Consider the following 19,606-nt stretch of genomic DNA (forward strand, 5'->3'; position numbering starts at 1 on the left):
TAACACAACTAAAACTGTTGTAAATCATTTTAAAAAAATAAATTCAAACCTTACAGAAAACATCAATATGGCCGCTGTAATTCTAGATTCATTTTTACTTGGGGGGGGGGGGGGGGGAGGGATGGCCCCCTGAAATCCCTAGTGGATGGCCCCCTGAAATCCCCTTATCCGTGGAAAATAATACACAATTAATTAACCTTAGTGTGATAATGTACTTTAGTTGAATTGTCTATTAATTTGAGTCGGAAATGCGGTGCCGATAATATGTTTTCTGCTCATCAATATTTAAGAGAAAATGGACATATTAGTATTTAGTGTGAGACGGTAGGGTAAAAAAAAAAGAATGCATAGAATTTACAGACACCCCATACCACCCCCACCCCCCACCCCCACACGCACACACACTTCGAAGGTCTCACAAACTTATATTATAGTGCAACTGAACTGACTGGACGGCACTACAATTTTCTTATTACAAAATTATCAACGCGCTGTGACTGACAGAACAATTTAATAGACTGGTCAAGAAATCGTAGATAGCGAACAAGCTGGCAGAAATAGGAAATCAAAGCAAACGTTGTGGGCTCTAAAGATTGGTTATTTATTGATAGTATATAATATTAGCGGCGGACTCCGCACACACAGAGGCGGGGAGATTCAGGCTTAGCATTGCGGGTTCCGGGCCTCAAGGCTCAATTAACAACTCTTTCGAGAGTGTTCGAGACAGAGACAGAAAGAGGGAGTGAGCAGTGAGAGCGTGAGAGTTACATCGCAAGTCTTTGATATGGACAACAATCAGTTTCTATAGTTTCGAAACCAGACTCGAACGTACTAGATTCAACTAAAACAGAATTAAATGAATCAGTTGGATATAGAATGAGAAAAGTAGTTTTGTTTGTCTTAACTAATATTTGTTATTTATATTGAATGTGACACCCTTTGTACGAAGCTGAGGCTTTTTCATGTTTTGTATGTCATGTGACACCTCTCAGATTCAAGATGTCTTCTTCTCAGTTCCTTCTAAACAAAATTGATGAACTGCAAAGACGTTTACTAGCTGAGAACCGCTCTCATGATGCAGACAGGAATAACCGTAATGCTGAAACAGGATCCCCTAGTCCAAGGCGACCCAGAATGTGTAAGGAACTCTGCTTTGTTCCGGATTATGCTATGATAATCAGCAAGAGCTCTTTTCACTTTCTACTGCTACTTTCTCGGAAAGTTTGTGCCTCTCACTTCTTTCACTCACGGACACTGTACTACTGTCACTACACAACCATAAAACTCGTCTCACTCTCTTATCAGTCTACTCTAGATCTAGAATCTAGATCTAGACTAGTCTCAGTCTAAAGTCAGTTCTTTTAGTTGTATGGCTCATTCTCAGGTAATTCTTCAGCTCTCAGGTCTCAGGATGAATGAATGTTTTGTTTGTTACACTACACCTGTCGTCACAACTAATTGGCATTAATTTTACATTTATTATGGACGGCCACATCTATCGTGAGAATACCACAGGCGAGCCTATTGGCTATTCCCACCCGGCCCGGTGTGCCTTCACCGTTATAGCCTAGGCCAACCAGTGTAGCGTTCACCCTGAACCACAGTATTCCACACTGTGATGACAGAATTATAGAATTCTGTGCCGTGAACAAACGTTCCATCACTCTTGTGTTACTACTGTTAGCCTAAAAGTGTTGCAATTTTGTCTGTGGGCAGTGGAGAGAGAGAGAAAGAAAGAGAGAGGAGTAGCACAAGAGCTTCCGGACAAAACAAAATGGCGACTCGCGCAGTTCGGCTCGATTCGAAAAGTTAAATAGCCTATTAGCATCTTTGTAGAGATAGCTTACTTTTGTGCTATAACGTCATTTTTTCTTTGCTTTTGTCAATTTGATCATCCACACCGATAAACAGTATTCCGAAACTAGGAAAAACAGGTCTTAGTCTTGTTTCACACCGGGTGAGAATAGCCAACGCTGGCAAGTCTCACCCGGGGTGAGAAGTCGATCGTATTTTTATTCTCACTCCGGGTGAGGATAGCCACTTCTATTATGGACCGGTTTCAAGTCCAGGCTCTCAGTCTCATCGAACCTCTTTTCTTGTTTAGTCTGCTGCTACGCTACACTAATGAAATGAAAGAATAAACTTCATTTGCAGTGCAAACCATCACTAGACATATATAGATCTAAATTACCTTTTCACTTTTTGAGTTATTGGTTAGCAATGCCAATCGCCCGCTGCGCCTTGGGCCGGAAATCGGCCTCCGCGCGAGGGGTAATTTTTGGGCCTCTTGGAATCAGAAGTGACTCTCTTCTAAGTATAGTTACGGGAAAACTCCTTGACGAAAATAAATGAAACTCGGCAACCAATCAGAGGAAAGGTTAAACTAACGACATGCCAGCGTACAATCCCGAACGATTACTAGAACCAGAGATATTGCCGCGTTTGTGGGAATTTCCTCTGCGGTTCGAAAACTAAGCGGAGCTGCGGGTTGATCGCCAACCACACAAGCCCCCCACATGTCTTCTTTAACCACCCATCCATTGATAAAACACTAGAGCTGGAAACTAGATCACTCATTCCAAAAGCAAGGTGCCGGCATGCAAGAGACGCGTGATCGCTAGGCGGCATGTGATTGGCTGCCTGTAACTAAATAGGTCAGCGATGACTACATCGCATGTTTTTCCGATAGCGCTTTACTGAGTTTAAGAAGGGGTGATCGCGTCGCGGTAAAAACGACAGGGTTGGTGATTTTTTAAATTTCGGATTTTTTTTATTTTAAAAAAAATGTCGACACAGTTTGGGATTTTTGGTGGCTAAAAGTAAGTTCTTTTAGTGCAAAATGCATTGTCTTTATTTTAACAAATGATTAATTTAAGCAACTGCAATTTTAGAAAGCCTTATAATCTGCTAGATCTATATCAATGAATTATGGCTACAGACAAAAAATGAAGAAAATGTCAGTCTAAAAGGAAAGGGGGGGGAGGGGTTATTATGCGTAGATAAACTTGCATTTTTGTTACTGTGTGTGTGTGTGCGTGCGCTTGTGTTTGTCTAAAAAGAAAAAGAAAATGCTAATTTCAATTATGAAAAAAGAGTAAATTGAATAGATCTACAGTATTATTTTACTATTTATAGTGACAGGGGGGAAAGCAGACTTTTAACTCTAGTCCTGCGGGGTTAACCAGAAGAGGGCTCTTATCGATCGATGACCCACTTACGTCGCCCGCGAGCTTGTGCCGCAGGGCGCCGGGGTCAGACACCGGTCACGCGAGCGTGCCGCGGCAGGTCAGGGAAACACCTAATCTTTTACAGCAAACTGATTCGATCAATGAATAAATGTTACGATCACACGAACAATCCCATTATCTCCTCGTCAGTTGATCAGAGACGCTGAGATTGGAAGTTACACCTAATCGAATAACTTTTCCAGAGTTTTCCAGATTTCACACCTATTATGAATGAACTTGCGAACAGCTGGCTGCTTATCAGCTATCGTTCGAAAGAGGAAAAAAATGGGATAATTTCCGATTATTTTTTTCATTTAGTTGCTCTCAAATTTCTCCCTCTGGTAGGACAATGGTTCAAAAACCACCAAATATGATTATTTACATAAAAGGAAACAACGTTTGGTGTAAGAATTAGATCGTTTGAAAAGTGAGGAAAGGTGTTTGCATTGAAAGATGAAAGTCCTATTTCCTGAATATCCTTTCGAGTCCCTCAAGTGTTTAACTGGGTCAAAATGCTCATATTTCATTGGATGAACGTCTCAACCGACGCTCTGTTGTCTCTACCAACACCTCGCTTTGCAAAACAATGCAGTAAGTTCCAGATGGACACACAGGCACAAGCAGACTGACCCACACACATTTTAGCACACAGATGCAGACCCCGCCCTAAACGAAATGCGTTGCCTGCGCAGGACGACGACTGATCAGGGACCAGCTGTAGAGCGCCGCGCGGGATTGCGCTTATCGGGCAAACATTTATCAGGGACCAGAATCTTAAGGGTTAAGCATGATTATTTTAGTCTACTAAACCTTATATCATCTGTTTTATAAAACCAAGGAAAGGAATTCTGAATGTTTAAAGATGTAAAAACAGAATACTTTTTTCACTGAGTTTTATTTTTAAAATCAAGTTGATATAAATTTTTAAAAATCAACTGATTTAAATCGATCTGATTTAAATTTTTTAAAAATCAACTGATTTAAATCGACCTGATTTAAATCAACCCACGATTTAAATCAACCCAACCCTGGTTTTCAATTATGAAAAAAAAGGAAATTGAGAACTGTATTATTTTACAATGACATGGGGGGAAAGCAGACTTTTAAGCATGATTATATTAGTCTACTAAACCTTATATTGTTTAATGAAACCAAGGGAAGGAATTCTGAATGTTTAAATATATGTAAAAACTGAATACATTTTTTTGAAAAGTGATTTAAATCACTGATTTTTATTTTAAAAATCAAGTTGATTAAAATTTAAAAAATCAACTGATTTAAATCAACCCAGCTCTGATTTCAATTATGGAAAAAAAGTAATTTGAATCTGTATTATTTTACAGTGAAAGGGAGGAAATCAGACTTTTAAGCATGAATATATTAGTCTACTAAACCTTATATCTGTTTTATGAAACCAAGGAAAGGAATTCTGAATGTTGAAATGTGTAAAAACTGAATAAAAATAAATATTTTAAAAAGTTATTTAAATCACTGATTTTTATTTAAAAAATCAAGTTGATTTAAATTTAAAAAATCAACTGATTTAAATCAACCCAACCCTGAAAAACGATGTCACGCAATTCAACAATTTCACGCAAATATCAGTCTTCAAGATCTAAAGTATAAAGACATTGAAAAAGTGATAGCAGAACTAGATTCTGCACTAAAAGTCAACATGAAGATGCCAAGTTTCATTCGTATGCTCCAATTCATTACTGACTTATGAACAGTTTTTCCTCAAAATGCATCAAGACATGTCCCCTCATTTTGGCGATTTTTTTCCTATATGAAGGTCCTCTAACATTTTGCAAACAAAAATCCCAATAACTTTTTTATTTATCAATGGATTTTTAAAATTTAAAAACCATAGTTCTTAGAATTTACTCTATTTTCATTTAAGCCCATTTTTAAGCAATTTGGATGAAAATTTTATTTTTCATTGTCATTGCTATATTGGTGGGTTGTTTTTTTTACGAATTAGATCTAGATATATGTTGCAAAGGGGCCCAGTTAACATTCTAGATCTAGAAATCTAGACGTAGATCTAGTTATATTTCATTTTTAAAAGATAAAGTGGCTACGTTCACTGCGCCCTGAATGCAGTTTGCAGGCGCTGTTGAGGCTACGTTCACGGCTCTAAGAGTTTCGTTTAAGGGGAGCGTCCACTGTTAGTTTAAATCAGCAGGTTTTAGTCAGTGACGTATATTTTGGCCAGCTTCAAGTGTTCCATCCCATGAGATGAAGGAAAACGAAGCGCCCTTACCGAATTAAAGTCGGGATATGGGATTAACGGAAAATTGGATACGGTACCTGGGACACAAGAGGTGAGAGATTGGAAACAGAAGGTGGGACTCGGAAGATGGGACTGGTCATACAATATGTACTGTACAATAATGACTATTGCACCGCGTCAGCCTGGGAAGCGACGCAGAGAGAGAATGACAGGAATCAATTATTCTTATTATGATAACACACACCCTCTCTCTCTCTCTTTTTCTGTCTGTCCCCCCCCCCCCCCCCCCCATCTCTATTTTAGTCAGTGTCTGGTCTGTCTCTCCCTCTTTCTCCCCCCCCCCCCCTTTCTGTCCCTCTCTCTCTTTCTCTCCCGCCCCCAAACCTTCTTTTTCTCTCTCTTCCCCCCCCCCTCTCTATCTCTCTTTCTCTCTCTCTCTTTCTCTCTTTCAGTCAATATTTATAAGCTAAAGGTTTGATTCCTTCTGTCAGTGGTTAACATCTTCAGATGGATGAAATGATGACCAGCTCAGCTCCATCCCCAAATTGAAATGATATAGAAACAGTATAATGGTAAGTCAGGAAAGGATTGGAGTGATCCGAGCAATACTCAGATAATAGCTACTCTGGAAAATCAGCAAAAAGTTGGCTGACCCCGACACTCTAACCGACTTACTTATCCCAATTGAGGGAAGGTGATGAAGATGGCTTATTCCCTTTTGAAACTGTCTCGTCCTAGTCTGCTAGTTGCGGCCAAGGCAAGGGATGTGTTTGAATTTTAGATTATAAAACACAATAGAAAAAGGGTTGTTTACCCATCTCCAGATCATTTTGAGTCTCGGTCCCATAATTGATATCGATTTAAATATGTAAGTAGCCCAAATATTTATAAAAGCTCTCCTTTTTGAAGAAATCCTTTTTTTTTTTGTCACAATTTTTTCATACAATAGATACATTGATCCATGATAAATCCCATTTGGAATGGATGGTATGAAACTGAAAAGTAAACCCCCCAAAAAATAGTTGATGCATCTTGCTCAGAAGACCCTAATGTTTCTTAAGAACATCCTTACTTTTTCCTTCTGTTTCTTTATTTCTATCTAGTGGGTACAGGCATGGGACCCTCCGAGAGCAATTTTCTAATGCCAAATGGTGCCCGGTCAAGCTCAGCACCGTCCTCAGGCCGACGCAGACCGAACATGGGAATGCAGCTGGACTGCTCCTCCAGGTCTCCGCTCAGAGTGGTGCCAGACAGGTGATGATTGCTGTTGTTAAATATGTACTCCTGTGGTATCTGTATCTCACTAATTTACTACGAAATCTTGAAGGTGACCTTTTACGTCTTGAGAGATCAAAATCCATGATTCCATGGCAAATTGAAAAATTCAGTCTTGTTCCCCAGGACGGTATTGTTAAATAATTACAATCTGAATTGGGAGTTGTGAGTTGGCACCTTCTTTTTTCTTTCTTTTTTTTTGTGTGTGTGTTTATGTTTGTTTTCAGATTTCATTTGCGGTTGCTTTTACAATTTTGTTTAACATCACATCCGTATGAATTCTTCTCCTTTTAATTTTGATTTTGTTTGTTGTAAGCGTTTGGGTGGATTGAAAAGGAAAACATCATGAGTTTGGCATAAGGCACTTTTGTGTCGCTAAAGTTTTATCTTCTTTAACAGGACAGAATGTTGATCATGGATGGTTGGCGGGCACTTTGGTTTAGTTTGCTCCTTCTTTCCTTGAGAACACCTGTATTCTTCTATGTGGCGTTCATAGATGTTTTTGTTGCTGTCAATTAAAGTAAAACTGGAGTTTGTATCTTTTTTTCAGTGCGGAGACTGATCAAAAGATTGAAGAAATTATGAAACAGTCTGGCATTCTTACATTTGGATCTCAAGTAAGTCTGATCTTTCTGATTACCGTGTTGTTTTTTTGTTTCCCTGCTAGACCTCAGGGATAGTAGCTGTAGGTTCTTTGACCCATTGTGCAACTTGTTGTTATATATATATTCCTACATGAAAATTTAACTTACCCTTCAGACAGCTTTTTGCTGTTTTTTTCGTTTCTTGATTGATTTTAAAACTACCAGAAAGCTTTCTTGAAACGGTAGGGATTAATTTGGTCTTTATTCAAACACAGCTGTAATTTTAAAAATTCTTATTATTACTTTTATTTTTATATTTGACTTTTTGATTGCCTACTGTTGTTGAGTGTTGAGAAGACATACATGCTATTTTCCTGTGGTAGGCAAACTTTGCTGTTCAAGTTTTGTTGTTGTTTTTTTAAAAAGGGCGTTTTTTTAAACTTACTTTTTCTTTCTTTTCAAATTTTCCAACCAACTCCCTGTGGGTGATGGCAGAGAATTCTCAGCAATGTGGAGGATCTGCAGCCAGAGGGAGAACTAGGTCACGGCACGTGTGGTCAGGTGACCCGCATGCGACACAAGCCCACCAATCATCTGATGGCTGTCAAGGTAAGGAGCATGCACGGAATCTCATTCTTATTTTAAAATATGTAATGTATTTGTTTTGAGTTTTTTAAATCTATTTTTTAGAATTAAAATGTACAATGTAATATTTTACGCTTTTGTAAACCAAATTTTGACTTGTGAATTATAGAAGTGAAATTTTATCATTCAGTTTTATTTTTATTAGCCTCTTGTCTCCGCATCCCTGAGCTGTTCTCGAAGTGTTGAATAAGTCTTTGCTGCTAGGAATGGAGAAAGAGTTACGTTATGGTTGTGTTAGACGTGGAGTGTGGTATGTCTTGGAAATATGGCATGGGCACTGCGCCCCCCCCCCCTCCCAAGAAGGGGTTGGGGAAAGATGAGAAATAATCTGTATTCTTTCAGACTTGCACGTTTCCTTTTCTGGCATACTGGTAAAGTTTCCTACTGACTTGTTTCAGATGTTGTTTTACTTTACTAGTTTTGGGTTTCTTTCTCTGTTGGGTGCAGCCAGTTAAGTTGAACATTTTATTTTTCCATTAGCAAGTCACTATGATGTTGATTTTTTGAAATAGTATGACAAATTGCTTAATAGATAATAATTTATGACATTTTATTTTTTTACATTCGATTAGAGAACACAGACTCTGAGCACTGTATTACAAGTAAAATAGCCACACACATGTATGCAATACATTGTGTTCTGATTAAAAATCTTGTTACATCTCTTTAATTGAGCCTGTAAATTCTTTGCCATATCGACAGGCCGAAGGGCTAGAACCCTGTTGGCCACTGGATCGGAAAAGTAAAGTATCTCTTTAATCTAGATTAATATCTTTTGAGTTGCTTCTCATCTTTGGGGGGGTTAATTTAGATGTTAAGTCTGAGTGTTCTTTTGGACACCACTGCATGCTCCTTCAGACAATGTTGTACTCATTGTTTGTTTATTTTTTAAATTTTCGTCATGTTTCTCCTTTTTTTTCTCCCCAGCAAATGCGCCGTTCAGGCAACAAAGAGGAGAACAAAAGAATCATCATGGACCTGGACGTGGTCATCAAGAGCCACGACTGTCCCTACATCGTCCAGTGCATCGGCACCTTCATCACAAAGGTCAGCCTGATCAAAACCTATATCTGTGCCCTCTCACCATCAGTGCCTTTCTTACCCTGATTGGCGGGTGCTCTGATGTGGTTTGCACTTCTTTCCTATCAAACAACTATCGTCCTTATCTCCCCTTCTTTTTTTTTATGTTTGTTACTCTCTTTCTAATCTTCTGGCGCTCATATGACCTTTTGCAGTTGCGAGCGCCATTAAACTCCTACTAAATTAAACTAAAACTCTCTCCACGTTTGCGTATCCCGAGCCAACGTCTTGATATCTAGTAATTTTTGTTCCTGTGTTGTGGCAAGGTTTTAAAAAATTGTTTTTCTAAATCTTATCTGCCTTTTTATTTCCTACTGGGGAAAAAAAAATAAAAATAATACTTAATGTTTAAATAGTATGCTTTGTTTATTGAGATGATAAGGAGTATGTGCGCTATACTATTGACAAACACAGTTGCTTTTATGCTTATTTTGAGGCTTCCTCAGGATTTTTTTCTCCTTCCTTCCTATCAAATAGCTATTGTGGGTGGTTGGCAGGTGCTCTGGTGTGGTTTGCTTCTTCTTTCCTATCAAACATCTATCATCCTTATCTCCCCTTCTTCTTTTGTATGTTTGTTACTCTCTTGTAACACCTCTAATCTTCTGGTGCTCATATGACCTAATGCAGTTGCGAGCGCCGTAAAACTTCTACTAAAACTAAAACTTTTCTCCTTTTTGAATGACCTCAAAGTGCTGCATCCTGTAGTACAAATACGGAGCAAGAACTGATCTGTATTATTATGAGTTATTAAAGTCCCAATTTTTCTGTAGACGGCAAGTGCAATAAAACTCTTTAAACACTTTGCCGCCTCATCTCGCCGATCGGCGATGTTTACCACCCAGTTTTTTGGGATTTTCCCCAAAATGCCTTTGCCTTTGATGGCAAGAGTTTTTGCTTTACAAGCCTTGTGATGGCAAAGTTTAACAAAACTGTTCCTAAAGATCCCTGTCTGTCTGTCTGTCGTTCCCACAGAGTGAAGTCTGGATCTGCATGGAGCTGATGGCAACCTGTCTGGACAAACTGCTCAAGAGAACTCGCCGACCGGTGCCGGAGAACATACTCGGGAAAATTGTTGTGGCGGTAAGCTCCTAGCTTTTTTTTTTTTAAAACAGTCATTTGAAAGCTGAGAGTTGTTTTTCTTTAACGGTTGTCAAAAAGTTTTCTTAACTCTTTCAGTCCGAGCTATTTTTGCGTACTCTCTAATCCCAGTCCCAGCCAATAGAGCAGAATTTCAGAAAAAGAGCCATGCTTTCTAAAAAAGTGACATAGTATCTTTGTAAGGAGGTTTAGACAATAACCTACAGCAGTGATTAAAGGTAAATTAACAAATATGAAAGTTTAAGTTAAATCAGGTTCACTGCCATTTAGAAAAATGCGTAAACTCGGTCCCCTAAAACAGAACTGAGAATATTACGCTCTTGGGATGGTGGGAAGTGCAAGTGCTGCTGAAAAAATATGCGCATGGGGCTAGAAGGGGTTAATGGCTTGTTGTAGAGGGGAAATTTGCTTACTTACATTTATTGTGCTGCTGTTGTGTTGCTTCTGTAATGTCGGCTATTGCTTTTATGTCCATTGATTGGTGATTGATGATGATAGTTTTGAGTGGGTGGTTGGCGAGTGCTCTGGTGTGGTTTGGTTCTTCTTTCCTGTCAAACATCTATCGTCCTTATCTCCGCTTCTTCTTTCTTATGTTTGTTACTCTCTTGTAATCCCTCTAATCTTCTGGCGCTCATGTGACCGTATGCAGTTGTGAGCGTTGTAAAACCTCTACTAAAAAAAACAATGATAGTTGTGTATTGTTTTGAAAAAGAGGTTAACTTTTTATATGGAAATTGTGATTGTCAACATTGTTGTTATGAGACAATATGAAGTCCCCCCCCAACCCCAACCCCCTTTTTAAAAAGTTGGTATAACCCTTTAGGCATTAACTCTTCATGGGGTTCACATGTGAACCAAGGGGCATTAGAGGACTAATGCAACATATTTTGTGTCGTTTCTACAGACAGTGAATGCTTTGCACTACCTCAAGGAAAGGCATGGTGTTATACACAGAGGTAAGTCTGGCCCAGTTGTCTTCATAACTAGAAATAAAAATATGTAATGATGTACATTTGGTTGCATATGTATACAAACATATAATAAATACATTTAACTGTCGAAATTGTCCCAGGACAGTCACCTATTGTCGAGCAGAGACATGGTCGTGGGTGGTTGGCGGGTGCTCTGGTGTGGGTTGCTTCTTCTTTCCTATCAAATATCTGTTGTCCTTATCTCCCCTTCACCCCCCCCCCCCCCCCCCCCCCCCCCCCGGGGCAGTGCCACTGACTGTAGTGTCTTTAGGCCATTCCCAAAGGGGGGACATTTCTCGTTCAAGTGCAGTAAAAAATGGGCTGATTCATGTCACGCTCATAACTGTGCCTGATCTACAACAGGGAACTGCTGCTTTTTCTTTCCTAATCCTTACTATTCTCATTTCCTCTACTTCTTTTGTATGTTTATCACTCTCTTGTGACCTGCTATTTCCGGAGTGCCTTGATAGTTGAAGCAGACCTTGTGCTGTTGAAGCTAGAGAGGTGGGCAGAGTAAGTCTGATTCCCTGTAAAGACTTCTCTGTTGACACCCACCCCTTGGCGCTCATATGACCTTATGCAGTTGCGAGTGCCGTAAAACTCTCTACTATAATAAATAAATAATTATCTCCCCTTCTTCTTTTTTATGTTTGTTACTCTCTTGTAACACTTCTAATCTTCTGACGCTCATATGACCTTAAATGCAGTTGCAAGCGCCGTAAAACCTCTTCTAAAACTAAAACTAAACTAAGAGACATGGTTGTCTTAGACAGGTGGACGTCTTGAACAGTGTCATAATATAAACCCCCATTAAAAATTTTAAAAAACAACAAGAGGAGTAGGGAGTGGTGGCCTGTGCAGTTAATTGTCTAAGTTAGCAGGTTCAACTGTATTATTGTTATGATTATTATCATCATGTGTACCTTTAGACTGTGGCTGGTTGGCGGGTGCTCTGGTATGGTTTGTTCCTTCTTTCCTATCAAACGACTATCGTCTTTATCTTTATCTCTCCTCCTTCTTTTTTATGTTTGTTACTCTCTTGTAACACCTCTAATCTTCCACCCCCCCGGGGCAGTGCCACTGACTGAAGTGTCTTTAGGCCATTTCCAAAGGGGGGACATATCTCGTTCAAGCATAGCAGAATTGTAAATGGGCTGACTCATGTCACGCTCATAACTGTGCCTGATCTACAGCAGGGAACTGCTGTTTTTTCTTTCCTGATCCTTACTATTGTCATTTTCCTCTACTTCTTTTGTATGTTTGTCACTCCCTTGTGACCTGCTATTTTGGGGTGCCTTGATAGTCGAAGCAGACCTTGTGCTGTTGAAGCTAGAGAGGTGAGCAGTCTAAGTCTGATTCCCTGTAAAGACTTCTCTGTTGATACCCACCCCTTGGCGCTCATATGACCTTATGCAGTTGCGAGCGCCGTAAAACACTCTACTATAAAAAAAAATTTCCACTCCTCAGATGTGAAGCCGTCCAATATTTTGCTCGACGACAAAGGCAACGTGAAGCTGTGTGACTTTGGCATCAGTGGGCGACTGGTTGATTCCAAGGCCAAGACACGAAGTGCAGGATGCGCAGCATATATGGCTGTAAGTGCATTTTAAAATTTGTTCTGTTAATCTTTACTAGCGCAATGTCAATCTACTTCCTCTATGTCAACTGCCAAGGCAAAAGTGTAGCATGTATACTGCTTTCAGAACATCTGTTACGGTGCAAAACCATTTTGATTGATAAAAAAATGTTGTTGTTTTTTTCTTTCTCTCTTTTTTGTTGTTGTTGTTGTAGTAAATCTAGTTCTTTTCTGGTTCTTGAATATCTCTTTAAAAGTTAAATTTTTTCAGTGCTTTTTTAGGTTGGATTTTTTATTGTGTGGCATTGGAGTGGAGCACAAGAATTTGAAATATATACTTTCTTTTTTTTTTTTTAAGTTCTGTAGTTCTCCACCTTATGAATTTGCATCATAAAATTTAGTCTGATGAATATTGTTTTTGTGAGTCTTTTTTTTTTTTTAAACAATTCTTTTAAAAATTTGGTTTGTAGGGACACTTTTTTTTTACAAACATTAGAATTAAATAAGGATTAGTGTTGTGGTCAAGTCCAAAGAGTTTAGTTAAAAGGAGTGAATTTGTGTGGTGTGAAAATTGTGTATGCATGGTGGAAATGATGAATGTACAGTCGACTGATACAGTGATTTTTGTTCTTCAGCCTGAACGTATTGAGCCTCCGGACCCAACTCGGCCAGATTACGACATCAGAGCAGACGTGTGGAGTCTCGGAATATCATTGGTAAAGCTTGCATAATATACGTAATAAGTCGTAATACAGAGTTGCCAGTTTTCCGGCTTTTTAAAATCCTTCTCTTAGAGGAGAAAGTAATTTCTTTACAGCAAGACCTTCCCCCGTCCATTACACACATCAATATAATGAATGCAGTTATTATTGAGTGATATTTTTTTAATATTTAGGTTTTTCTAATAGGCCTAGGGCTATGTAATAAATATTTTGGCACATGTTAATATCTTATCTAATTTTAATGAAATACTGCGCGTACCGCATAGAATTTTATACCAAAAAAATGTTCAAGGTCTTTTGGTCAGAGCCTGCTGGCAACCCTGGTAATATCAGAAAAAAATCCTCTAAGACAGGGGAATTTATTCAGTTATCAAGGGACGTAACTCAAACAATGCTCAACCGACTCCTAAAGGATAGCAGTTACCTACTCTGTAAGACCATCACCAAGAAACATGGGGGTAATTGTAGAAAATAAAGAAAACTGGAAACCGAGGGCTCTGATAATGGCAGTACCCCATCTTATTGATTTTGTCGGAAACACTTCAGTTCTGGCAGCGAGTGAGTTAAACACAGCTTGTAACACCTCTAATCTTTGCCACTCATAACCTAATTCTGTTGCAAGTGCCGTAAAACTTACTAAAACTAAAATCTTCATTCCCTGCACTAAATTGACAATTATTATTATGTTTCGGTTTGCTTTTTTATTTAATTTTTTCTTTTACTCAAACAAACAGAAGTGATAAAATACAACAACAAAGTAATTGACCCTCTACTCTAATCTTCAATACTCATATTAGAAAAACCCCAGGAGAGCACTTACGAGTCATGACTTGAGTGTGGTCAGGCCCCCAAGCGTAAGAGTGTCGGGTAGTTAGGGCCGAAACACCTGCCTGAAGGGGGTTCTTCCTCTGAAGATCTCCTGCTGTTTGCTAACCCCACGAGTTTTCTCCTACTGACCTAAACGTGTTGCAAGTGCCGTAAAACACTTCCTAAAACTGTAAAACTAAAGAAACACTTTTTATATTGCTGCTGTTTTTCTTCCGCTACAGGTGGAGTTGGCGACGGGAGAGTTTCCTTACAAAAATTGCAAGACGGACTTTGAGGTCCTGACGAAGGTGTTGCAGGAGGAGCCCCCACAGCTGGGCCCCGAGTTCACAGACGAGCTGCGCTCCTTTGTCAAAGACTGGTACGTCTACATCTTGTCAGTATGTTCATGTTTTTTTGTGCCTATAAATGGCTGCTTGCACTGTATGTTTCCCAGGAAGTTTACGGTTGTTTCAGAATGCTCTCATGTCTGCTGGGATAATAATCGTGTAGATTGTGAAGCGCATAGAGATTGCTGTTGAGCGGGGATTTGCGCTATACAAATGCTATCTGTTATTATTATTACTGCAGGTGTCTCTGTTTACAGTCGATCGTTGTTTGTGTGGTTGCTTCCTGGAGAGTTTGGAATCTGCAGGTTAAGAGATCAAAGGGTAGAGAGAGATATTCTATCGGATGTCTATCTTTTTCCAGCAGTGAAGTGTCCTACACAGTGTGGGTTGGCATTTACATGGAGATTTTGTGGCAGTTTGCCTGACAAATTATCTTAACACTTTGCCGCCACATCTTGCCGATTGGCGATGTTTACCACCCAGTTTCTTTGGATTTTCCCCAAAATATGATGGCAAAGTGTTAAATAGTGTGGAATGGGTTGTGAGATTTGAACTTTTTACAATCTGAGAGCTAGTGGAGGAATTCACATAATCTCCAGTTTATATGGTTTATTTTTCTGTCTCTCCAACAGCTTAACAAAAGATTGCAAGAGACGACCAAAATACAAGAAGCTACTCGTGAGTACACGTCTAATTGTTATAGTGCCACGCCCACTCGATATAGTATTTGTGACAGTGACGATCTCTGTTGATCTCATCAGGAATGTTGACTCTCTCTCTATTTCTCTCTCTCCCTCTCCTTCTCTCTCTCTCTCTCTCTCTCTCTCTCTCTCTCTCTCTCCCTCTCCCTCTCTCTCTCTCTCTCTCTCTCTCTCTCTCTCTCTCTCTCTCTCTCTCTCTCTCTCTCTCTCTCTCTCTCTCCCCCCCTCTCCCTCCCTCTCCCTTTCTCTCTCTCTCTCTCTGCTTCAATCTCTATATCGCTCTCTCTTTTTCACCTTTCCTTCCCACTTTTGTACTCTTTATTAAATCTTCAGCACTTATATGACCTAAATGTATTGCAAATGATGTTTAACTCTCTTTCTAAAACCAAACATCATTTATGGCCCCGTTCACAGGAACATCCCTTAATCAAGAAGTCGGAGTCTGAACATGTTGATATTGCTGCCTGGTTTGCTGATGTATCTCGACTCATGGAAATGAACAGACCTTCATGACAGGTAGCTTCTAGTCCTCCTTGACAAAAGATTGATGTTGTGACTTTTTCAATTTTTACTTTGATTCCTTGGATAATTCTTTGCTCGATCACACAGGTACAGATATGATAAGTGTGCTGCCAAAATGAGTTACTTCTCGGATTTGAGCCCTTTGGAAATAGGTCTATACATCAAGCTTATAGGTGAAGTTTTTACAATTCATAAATATGAAATAATGAAAGGCATGATATACTTAAAGAATCTGGCATCAATACAAAATTTTAAAATTTTGACTCTAGTGTTGATTTTTGGCCAATATAGATCTCCATTTGTGGATTGCGAGAAGTAACTCATTTTCTCAGCACGCCTCGCTATGTCAAAATGATGGGCACCGATTCTTGGAGACTGACCACATTGGTATCCATTCTGCAAATTTTCTCCCTTTTGTTTGGCTTGAGTTTGATAAAGATGATGTACATAGTAGTAAAAGATTAATTCCTAATGGAGCGTCTACATCATCAAATAATTGCTGCTTCCATTCCATGATTTGGGAACATTGTCGCTGTCAAATTCACCCATTGACGTAGGCCTTACGAATTTAAATTATTACGAAAGACCGTTTCATTGCCACATGACTTAACGTATAAATTTTGACCTAAATTATTTACAACTTGTAACGGTTTTCTTTCACTTTAAGAGAGATCAAATCTCTTGATTCATTCAGATGTCGGCTGAACTCTTTTCTGATTTAAAATTAATAAGATGAATATTTGGAGTGATTTTCTATTAATCAAAACACGTTTTATGTTACTGTTGTACATTATATTGTATTGTAAAGCGCTCAGAGCCTGTGAGCTTAAATCGGGATTGAGCGCTATATAAATGTGATTTATTATTATTATTATTATTATTATTATTATTTTCTCTCTTTGCAGGTGTGAGACATCTAAGCTGTTCCTTCAAGCCAGCATAACAGGGGAAGGGAGGAGGGAGGGCAAGGGGGAGTGGGGGGAGAGGTGGTGCCATGCTAGGCATCAGGAGAGTTTCATGAAGGGCTCGCTGCCACTTCTCTCTCTCTTTCTCTCTCTCTCTCTCTCTCTCTGTCTCTCTCTCTTCGGGTTAATTCTCCTCTCTTTATCTCAATCGGAACAAGGGTCAGAAGTTCAAATGCAGCTCATTTTGGTTTAAAAAAACCCATGTCGGCCGGATGATGTGGGTTCTCTGAGGGTGCGGTGGTTCCCTTTGCCGCCTCATGGAGTGCGTTATTGGGAGAAGAAATGTGGGGTGATGATGGCCGTATTTTCTTTCATTCTGTGTTTGGAGCACATTGATTTTTTTACTAATGAAGAATGCTAAATGAGCTTCTCCCTTCACGCTCTTCTGACTAGACTAGAAAGCCTTGTTGGCCCTTTGTGGCAGAAGGAGGTGATTGTAAAAAAATAAAAAGCGCTAGGGGCGAGTGCTGTGCTGTGTTGCGCTGCGCTAATCACTTACGCCGAAAGTTGTGGTCAGGATGTGGTGAGTTGCCTCGTAAGCTGAGGGGTTGATGTTCTTCAAGCGTCATACGCCGAACTCTGTAACTGTTCTGTAATGTCAGAGTTCCCCAAGTTGTTAAAATGAGGTGTCGAGGTGGACGTACTGACGGTAAAAAAAAATGCCTCAGGGATGGAAATTTTCCGTAAATTTACGGAAATCTGTAGTTTTGATTTGCTCCGTCATTTTCTGTAAGTGGGACCTGATGTCCTGTCTCCTTTCTCTTCGCGGAAAGTGCTTCTCTCTCTCACTCTTTCCTTCTTTCTCTTTCTCTCTCTGTTCCTGTCTCTTTATCTTTCTCTATCTCCCGTTCTCCCTGTCTCTCTTTATCAGCCCTCCTCCCGACACCCCTTCTCTCTCTCTCTCTCTCTCTCTCTCTCTCTCTCTCTCTCTCTCTCTCTCTCTCTCTCTCTCTGACTTTCAGTAAATTTTGTTGGACTGATCAGTTTTCATCCCTGAAAAGAGACAACTAGTCAGCAGCACTAGGAGGAGGGTCTGTGGTCTCCTTTAGGCAAAAACCTGACGAGCCACCCCAATCTGTGAGGCAGTGTGGGGAAATCAGGCGCTCATCAAAACAATGGAACTGAAGAAACTGGCATGTTTTATGCAGGTTTGGGAATTTTTAGCGACTTTATATTTTTTGGCTCCACACCTTTCATGCCCATTAAAGTATACATTTCTGTGTGGATTTTTATTGAAAAATGACGATTAAAGGCATAACAGATGTAAGTTTTAGGTTTCCAGGGACTCTCAAGCCTTGGAAAAAACAAAACTTTTTGCAGCCATTTTCTCGCTAACTTTACTTCTGAAACTAGGTGACCCGCACCTCCTTCAATCACCAATATCTTGACTTGTATCCAAAACAACAGGATATTTTTTTCATCAAAAGCAGGACAAATGGGCAGGCTTTAACTTTAAGATGATACCAATAACTCCATATGCCTAAAAATTGACGAGCGCCTGATTCCACCATGTTGTGACACATATAATTTTGTACAGATGGGGAAAACCTTTTTTTTAAAAAAAACACAATGCACTTTTTGGCTTTCTCTACTGAAGGTACACAAGTCGTCATCTCCTGAGGCTGGTTTGCAGCAGAAAATCTCAGTACGGAAGCTTGTTGTACATTTGTGTAGTTGTATTATATTGACAATGATTGTGTTTACATTCAAATGCTGTTGTTATCTAATTTTTAAAGGGTTGTCTTTTTTTTACTCAGTTTTGCAAAGTTTTCAGTGGTGGGGTTATTAGGTTTACAGGTGTATTGTTTTTGCAAAGTTTTCGGGGAGGGGATGGGTGGAGGGGCGGGAAGTTAAAAAGGTTTACGTATTTGATGATTAGAGTTGCATTATAAAATGGTTGTAACTGGCAATTTCTTTATTTTTGATAAAGGCTTAGGGCTAGGGGTGACCAGCAGGTGTCTGCTTTTCCTTTCTTGGGGGATTCTACGCCAGGGTCTTCAGGCGACATTTTCCTTCGGTCACCCATTCTGAATTGTCAGTGGCTTCGAGAAGTTAAAAAAACTGTTTCTTGTTGTACTTTATTCAAAATGCCACCTTAATAAATTGCTTTTTTTTCCGCATTGTTTACTTGCGGTGTGTGAGTGGGTGAGAGTGAAAGTTTTGTGAGAGAGAAACACTTGTCTGTTATGCTTTGGATGTGGATGTTCTCAGTTTGTTCTGCGATGCGAGTGCTTTCAACCCATTTCCTGTTTTCAGTGTTGATTATTATTATTATCACTATCACCGCTTTTGGTTTTCGTTCGTTTGTCATGACTACTTTTTTTGGGGGGGGATGATTTGTTGATGAGTATCATGAGGCATGCATGGAATGGCTTTCACTTTTTTGAGTTCTTTTATGCGACTGATTTCTGGTTGTTGTTTGTCACTCTTTCTGAATGGTTTCCTGAAGGCTGTTGTATGAAATAGCTGTCCCCACGGTTTTATGCAAAAAAAATTCTGAAATTATGCAAACGGAGCCCAAAAAATGTGAAATTATGCTATTTTCTGTTAATTTAAACAAAGAATGATTAAGGGAAAATAATCAGAAATTATGCAAAAAATTGCATAACAAAGAAAGTTTTGGAAAGTTTTGGATTGGAACCCACAGGGCAAGAGGTCAAGGGGAAGACCTCATGGAACTTGGAGAATAATCACAGAAATCGATGTACAGAAAAGTGGGAAGACATGGAATAACATCAAGAGGCTAGCCCAGGATAGAGAAAAGTGGGGGGGTGTTTGTCCGTGGCCTATACTCCTATACCCTGATGCAGGGTGAGAAAGGCAATGATGATGCAAAAAATAATCAAATTTTGC

General features: G+C 39.5%; 1 protein-coding gene across 1 annotated transcript; it reads left to right on the top strand.

Annotated features, from left to right (window-relative positions):
* Nucleotides 1-959: 959 nt before the first annotated feature.
* LOC101860284 (dual specificity mitogen-activated protein kinase kinase 7) lies at nucleotides 960-17,413 on the top strand. The gene is made up of 13 exons (XM_005108794.2): nucleotides 960-1,138; nucleotides 6,564-6,714; nucleotides 7,286-7,352; nucleotides 7,815-7,928; nucleotides 8,892-9,011; nucleotides 10,017-10,124; nucleotides 11,047-11,098; nucleotides 12,581-12,708; nucleotides 13,325-13,405; nucleotides 14,461-14,597; nucleotides 15,198-15,243; nucleotides 15,681-15,782; nucleotides 16,694-17,413. The coding sequence occupies exons 1-12, from the start codon at nucleotides 1,000-1,002 to the stop codon at nucleotides 15,777-15,779; spliced, it is 1,242 nt and encodes a 413-aa protein (XP_005108851.1). The 5' UTR covers nucleotides 960-999; the 3' UTR covers nucleotides 15,780-15,782; nucleotides 16,694-17,413.
* Nucleotides 17,414-19,606: the final 2,193 nt, after the last annotated feature.

The sequence above is a fragment of the Aplysia californica genome, unplaced genomic scaffold (genome assembly GCF_000002075.1).
Source record: "Aplysia californica isolate F4 #8 unplaced genomic scaffold, AplCal3.0 scaffold00721, whole genome shotgun sequence".
Lineage (NCBI taxonomy): Eukaryota > Metazoa > Mollusca > Gastropoda > Aplysiida > Aplysiidae > Aplysia > Aplysia californica.

Bases quoted from the DNA above. Each gene is read 5' to 3' on its own strand.
- LOC101860284 (XM_005108794.2), top strand. From the start codon at position 1,000: ATGTCTTCTTCTCAGTTCCTTCTAAACAAAATTGATGAACTGCAAAGA. The intron at 7,929-8,891 runs GTAAGGAGCATG...TTTTCTCCCCAG, and splicing joins ATCATCTGATGGCTGTCAAG to CAAATGCGCCGTTCAGGCAA. The intron at 10,125-11,046 runs GTAAGCTCCTAG...TCGTTTCTACAG, and splicing joins TCGGGAAAATTGTTGTGGCG to ACAGTGAATGCTTTGCACTA.